A 7,435-nucleotide genomic window follows, 5' to 3' on the forward strand; every position below is an offset into this window, starting at 1 on the left:
CACCAAGGAAGCTGACCCCAAAGAACATCGGCATGTTCAGGGGAAGGAGTTGTGTTTCGATGCAACCAACAGAGAAAGGTCCAAACGAACTCACAATGATACTGGGAGCAGCATACCAAAAAGGCTGAAATCCGTTGATAGCCGAGCTCCTGAACGGACCAAGGAGGATTTGAGGGGTTACTTCCAGAGGAAGCAACAAGATGCCGAGGTAACCTCTCCGGCCAAGCCGAAAACACTATTCTCAGTGGAGTTAGAGAAATTTGAAGCCTCGAAAAGGTTTAATATGTCGAGGTTACAGATATACGACGGCAAGTCAGACCCTAACTTTCACGTCGGGTTGTACCTGAACTCAATGGCATTGTACACTGGGAACGAGCTGTGCTCTGCAAGGTGTTCTCCTCATCCTTCGGGGAAATTGCATCAGATTGGTTTCACAAGTTGCCGAAAGGAATTGTGAAAACCTGGGAAGGCCTGGCCAAGATGTTTGTGGCCATGTTCGTGACAAACAAACTACAGCCATTAAGGGTGGACGCTCTGATGGCTCTAAGAATTGGCGAGGACGAAAGCCTTAGAGCCTATGCTAAAAGATATTACGAGGTATTCAACCGAATACCAAGATATAACCAGGAGGTGGTGGTCGTATCTTTTAAGAACAGCTTGAAGGATGACTGCCTACTTCGAAAGTCATTGGCGAAAACATTGCCAAAAAAAAAGAAGGAACTTATGGCCAGGATAGAAAAATATGCCAGGGCCGAGGAGGATACGCCGGGAACAAAGATGTCAAAACAAGAGAAGAAAAACGGCTCGACAAAGCGAAGCCAAGGTGATGGAGGATACAACAAGCAAGAAACAGGCCTGAGGGCCACTCAAGCAGTCACTACTGTATTTTGGATTCCGATCTACAAAGTCCTAGAGAGGATCAGAAACCAACCATATTATAGGGCACCAGAGAAGGCTCCTGGCGAGTTTATGGGACGAAGCCTGGGAAAGCACTGCGCCTACCATAATGAGAATGGGCATCTGACTCAAGGGTGTAGAGCCCTAAAAGCACATCTAGAAGACCTGGTAAGACAAGGTCATCTAAGGGACTTAGTAGACGAGACCAGGACAAGAGAAGAGCAAGCAAGACTGCCTCATGCACCAGCAGCACCGCCACCTCCAGCACCGCAATCGCAGTGAGGCGGCCCTCGAGTGATCAATGTGATTCACTCGAAGGTCAATGAGAACGAAATCCGTAGGAAGACCCAGAGGGTAAAACACTTGTAGCATGTTTTCCAGGTCTTCAAGAAAAGACTTAGGACAGACGAACGCCAGGGACCAGTGGTGTCCTTTACAGAAGATGATCTAGAGATGGTGTAGCATCCACACAACGATGCCTTAGTAGTATCCCTCCAGATTGGAAAATGCCAAGTGAAGCGTATCTTAATCAACCATGGCAGCTCTTGTGACATCATGTATGTCAGATGTTACAAGGAGCTTGGCCTTCATCAAGACGATCTGGAGCAATCCAATGGTCCTATGGTCGGGTTCAATGGAATGCCGACATGGAGGTGCAGGCTGGCACCAAGAAGATTAAAACCGAGTTCACTGTAATTGATATTTCCTCACCTTACAATGCTATCCTGGGAAGGTTATGGCTGCATGCAATGGGGGCTGTCCGCTCAAACATTGCACCAGCTGCTGCGGTTCCCAACAGAGCATGGAATTGAGGAGGTTAGGAGGGATCAGCTGCATGCAAAGAATTGCTTCATGGCAGCAATGAAGTCTACCTGCAACATAAGAGGAGCAGAAACAGTAGAGATCGAGGACGAAAATGTGGAAGTCTTGGATGACGTCGACAAAGAGCTAGCCGAGAAGAGTGAAAAAGCCCTGAAGAAAATCCTTGTCCAGCAAGGGGATGAGGAATGCTTCTTCCTTCTCGGCTCGGGCTTAGCCGAGGAAAAGGAAAAAGAGTTAGAGGCTTTCCTGAGAGCAAACCTTGAGGTGTTTGCATGGACACCGTACGAGATGCCAGGCATTAACCCCGAGGTCACTTATCACAGACTGAATGTAGACAGGTCGGCCAAACCTGTCATCCAGTGGGCGAGAAGGCCAACATTAATACATGTTGAGGCAGTGGAAGAGAAAGTAGATAGACTTCTAGAGGCCGGAGCCATTAAAGAGGTAAACTACCCGAAATGGTTATCAAACACAGTCATGGTGAAGAAAAAGAATGGTAAGTGGAGGGTCTGCGTGGACTTCACCAGTCTAAACAAGACTTGTCCCAAAAACAGCTTCCCATTACCCAAGATTGACCAATTGGTGGATGCCACTTCAGGGCATGGAAGAATGAGCTTCCTGGATGCCTACAGGGGGTACCATCAGATAGTTATGTACCCCCAGATGAGGAGAAGACTGCATTTATCACCCCAAAAGGGCTATATTGCTACAGAGTAATGCCTTTTGGGTTGAAGAACGCAAGAGCAACTTACCAGAGGTTGGTGACAAAGATGTTCAGACATCTAATTGGCAAAACTGTGGAGATATACATAGATGACATGGTCGTGAAGACCAAGGAACCTGAAAGTCATTTGGAGGAGTTGAAGGCAGTCTTTGACATCCTTAGGACATATCGGCTCCGACTCAATGCGTCAAGATGTGCATTTGGAGTAGGGTCTGGTAAGTTTTTAGGATATTTGGTTACCAGAAAGGGGCATTGAGGCTAGCCCGGATCAGATTAAAGCCATCCTAGAATTAAAGAGCCCAACATCGGCAAAACAAGTGTAGATGTTGACTGGAAGGGCTGCAGTCCTAAACAGATTTATAAGCAGAAGCTCCGACAAGTGAAACCTTTCTTCAGCTTAGTGAAGAAAGCCGCAAACTTCTTATGGACTGAAGAATGCGAAGTAGCCATGGCCAACTTAAAGAAGTATTTGACCACAGCTTCAGTCCTCTCAAATCCAGTACCCGGAGAGGAGTTGTTCTTATACTTGGCAGTTTCAGAGCATGCAGTAAGTGCAGTGATAGTTAGAGAAGAAAATGGGAAGCAAAAGGCAGTCTACTACGTGAATAAAACCCTGGCAGATGCAGAGACCAGGTACTTACCCTTGGAGAAGCTAACACTGGCCTTAGTAATGGCCTCCAAGAAGCTGAATCATTACTTTCAAGCCCACAAAATTGTGGTGTTAACTGAACATCCTTTAAGGTCCCTGTTGCAACAGGGAGATCTGACAGGCAGAATAGCCAAATGGGCAGTAATATTGGGCCAATACGACCTGGAGTTCAGACCTTAGACAGCAATCAAAGGACAAGTCTTAGCCGACTTCGTGACTGAGTTCACACCAAGCGCCGTCATACATCGGGCTCCATTGAGCCAAGGTATACAACGTCTCAATGAGCAAGGAAAAACCCAGCAGGGGGCAGCAGAACAAATGAAGGAAGAAAAACTAAGGCCCTGTAGTATTTACATCGGCGACTCCTTCCGGTTGTTTGTTGATGGAAGTTCAAACCGACAAGGAGCGGAGGTAGGAGTAGTACTAGTATCTCTAGATGGGCAGCTACTGGAGCAACCCATTCGTCTAGGGTTTAAGGCCTCAAACAATAAAGCAGAGTACGAGGCACTAATAGCAGGATTAAAACTGGCAGCAGCTATGAAAGCTGACAAAGTAACAATCTTCTGCGACTCCCAGCTTATAGTCAACCAAGCAACAGGCGAGTATACAGCCCGAGATGAAAATGTCACGACCCAAACCCGCCCCTATGGGTTTAGCACCGTAACCGGCCAGTAATCCGTGGATTACTAAAGGCCTCTGAACAGATTAACAAATAATAAGGGGCTGCGGAAGCAATAATACAAAATAGACAAGGTCCAATGAGCTGTGATAACGTACATGGGACAGAACATTTCAAAACTTACTTATATATATATATACATGCTAGTCCAGATACACAATATTTACAAAAGATTTACAGAAGTGAACTTCCCAAGATCTGACTTTACAAACAGTTACAGAGACTAGCATGAAAACAAAAACAGCCCTGGCGTTAGACTTCGAATGGAACCTCCTCAGGAGGAACAACGGTTGGCTGACCAAAAACAGTACAGAGGGCCGTCAACTCTGGCCCTGGTCACATGCCGGCTCACCTACATATATAATATAAACTGTGAGCGAAAGCCCAATGAATAATAACAGAGTAAAGGGGTTATATGAATGATGTCCATCACAAGTTAGAATCCAGTATTTCATTCAGAGCATAATCAGACTTCAAAACAGAAACAGATTCATATACATTTGCATATTCAGATTTTGCATAAGATCATACGTGGTACACCCATTAGCTATCAGAACAGATTGGTCCAGAGACCCACATACAAAGTTGGTACCAACGACCACAAAGGTCCATAACTTGCGCGCAAGTAGCCATGGTATTGTTACCCCCAAGCAAGGGCCACGTGCAGATTGGCCGTGGTATTGTTACCCCCGGGCGAGGTCCACATGCAGATTGGCCACAGTATTGTTACCCCCAGGCGAGGGCCACGTGAACTAAGGGTGCCATATTTACTTTTCAGAAAATAGGACATTCATTCATAATTCTTAAGATAGCATTTCAGAAAACAGATCATACGATACCAGTCAGAAAATACTTAAGTTGAACATAACTTTACAGAGTTATTACTCATAGTGAGCTTGGAGACAGACAGACAGAGCAGATCGATCAGACAGGGCGTGGCACGTGACCTACACGACATATAACAGATGCACACTTGAAACACGTTCTAATTGTACAAAACTTATTTCGTTAGCTCTTAGTGTGTTTCTAATCTCTTATCCTCATTACAGAGTCTAAAACATGGCCTAGGAATGCCTAGGATGGAATGAGGATGCAAAGGTGCGCTTTAAAATACTTTTCAAAATTTTACTGAAATAGGGGTCCCGCTCGAGCGCGTCCTTCTACGCTCGAGCGAACATGTAGACAAAAGGAATCTGCTCGAGCGTAGATTACTCCGCTCGAGCGGACTTCAAGCTACAGTAAAAGTGCTGGATGCATGAAATTCACGCTCGATGGGCGCTCGATACCCGCTCGAGCGTGAGACACAAGTCCTCGCTCAAGCGTGCATTATCCCGCTCGAGCGGATTGTAAACACAGGCAAAGTACTGGATACATGAAATTCTCGCTCGAGCGTCATTTTACCCGCTCTAGCGTACTACATGAACCCAGTATGTACGCTCGAGCGTGAGTCCAAAATCTGAAATTTCCAGATTCGAACCTCAATCTCAAAACTCAACTACAATGCATCAAATTCGATCCTTTTGGGCTAATTTTCTGGAAAACACTTGTAAACTCATAATATGACATGTTTCAAAGATCAATTTGAGAAATCAAAGCCCAAAGGTAGTTCAATTAAACACAATTTTCAAATAAACTTTAAGAACATGAAGAACAATGCAAATTCAACACATGCATGGTTTCCTTGAAACTCCAAAGTTCTAAAACAAGATCAAATGCAAGATTTAACTTCAAAACATGGTGAGTTCATGGACTATAACAAAAATGTGGCATGCATGCAAGAATTTCTATGAAAACAACCTCAAACTTCAAGATATGCACATGCATGCATGATTTAGCTCTAAATTCAACATTTAGAACCAAAACTTGACTCTAAACTCTAGTTCACCATGAACCATGCAAGAAGTAAATCAAAATCATAATGGAGAAGATGAATTCTCTACCTTATGTCTTGAATGCTAAGGTGTAGGAGCCTAATTATACAATCCTTTCTTCAATTCTTCAAATTTCCTAGCCAAATTCTTGATGAACTCAAATTCTCCTACTCTCCCTCTCTTTCTCTCTCTCGAATTGGTCTTGTGGATGAAGAAGAGTGATGAAAACAAACACCTAATTCAAGTCTAAACAATGGTTTAGATAGTGGCCCACCAAGTGGTATTTTGGTAATTTACTCAAACAAGTATAAATTAACATGATTTAATCTAATTTAATCGCTCCGAACCGAATTCTAATTAAACCTACCATAAAATTCTATAAATCCTAACTAGCACATAAATCAAGTCGATTTCCGATTCGGACGCCGATAAGGCTTTCAATTCGCAATTTAAAGTCAAAGACATGAACATATCATTTTATCACAAACAGATATAAACACATAAATAATGCAATACACATGCAAATAAATCCCAAATCCTTCCTAAATTACTATTAAGCATAATTAATCATGAATTAGCATTAATCGGAGGTCGGGGTTATTACAGAAAGGATGTCGGCCTATGCAAAGGAAGTGGGCAGACTGATGGTGTTGTTCCAAAATTACCGACTACGGCAAGTCGGTCGAGATAACAACAGCCATGTCGATGCCCTGGCCAACCTGGCCAGTGCAATGAAACCAGGAGAAGCAAGAACAATAATGGTTGATTACTTGCCAGGACCAAGTATAGAACCACTGAACATAGAGCATGGAGCAATGTGTGTAGAGATGGGACCAAGCTGGATGGATGCAATAATTGTATTCCTTTGAGATGAGAATCTGCCAGACGACTGAAAAGAAGCGCACAAGATCAGATTGAAGTTGGCAAGGTTCTGTTTGACAGCAGAAGGACATCTCTACAAAAAATCTTTTACTGGACCCCTTCTGAGGTGTGTGCATCCTGCACAGGTTAAAGACTTCCTATACCAAATACGTAAAGGAGTATGCGGAAGTCACGCTGAGGGCAGGTCACTTGCTCATAGGGCCATTACTCAGGGGTACTGGTGGCCCTACATGCAAAAAGATGCTGAAGCCTATGTCAAGAAGTGTAAGAAGTGCCAGAGGTTTGCACATTTGATACATCAACTAGTAGTAAACTTGAACCCAATGTCCAACCCTTGGCCATTTGCCCAATGGGGCATGGATCTTGTTGGAAAACTGCCTCAAGCAACTGGACAAAGGAAGTACCTGCTAGTGGCAACAGACTACTTCACCAAGTGGGTAGAAGCTGAACCCCTCGCCAAGATTCGGGACATTGATGTGAGAAACTTCATCTGGAAGAACATCATCACCAGGTTTGGGATCCCAAGAGCAATAATAGCCGACAATGGAACACAATTTGACAATAAGCTAATCAAGAGTTTCTGTGCAAAGTTCAAAATCAAGAACTATTTTTCCACCCCGAGTTTTCCTCAAAGCAATGGATAAGCGAAAGCATCCAACAAAGTTATCTTGGATGGGATTAAGAAGAGGCTACAAGCAGCAAAGGAAAAATGGGTGGACGAGTTGCCTAGTGTACTCTGGGCATATCGAACTACGCCGAGAAGATCAACGGGGGAATCCCCATTTGCCATGGCTTATGGCACAAAGGCAATAATCCCATTGGAGGTCGGCATCCTAGGGACCAGAACCCTGGCAGTAGAAAATGGGACCAATGAGGCATTTTTAGCCCAAGATCTGGATCTACTAGAGGAA

The 7,435-nt window shown here is 44.2% G+C and overlaps 1 protein-coding gene across 1 annotated transcript; it reads left to right on the forward strand.

Annotated features, from left to right (window-relative positions):
- Positions 1–537: 537 nt before the first annotated feature.
- LOC145812823 (uncharacterized) lies at positions 538–1,179 on the forward strand. Its single transcript, XM_082908048.1, has one exon. It carries the CDS (start codon positions 538–540, stop codon positions 1,177–1,179), a length of 642 nt encoding a protein of 213 aa, XP_082764174.1.
- The last annotated feature ends 6,256 nt before the right edge of the window (positions 1,180–7,435 follow it).

This window comes from Camellia sinensis, chromosome 15 (genome assembly GCF_055761805.1).
Source record: "Camellia sinensis isolate YWXY chromosome 15, ASM5576180v1, whole genome shotgun sequence".
Classification (NCBI taxonomy): domain Eukaryota; kingdom Viridiplantae; phylum Streptophyta; class Magnoliopsida; order Ericales; family Theaceae; genus Camellia; species Camellia sinensis.

Excerpts from the sequence above, each read along its gene's own strand:
- LOC145812823 (XM_082908048.1), top strand. The coding sequence starts at position 538 with ATGGCTCTAAGAATTGGCGAGGACGAAAGCCTTAGAGCCTATGCTAAA.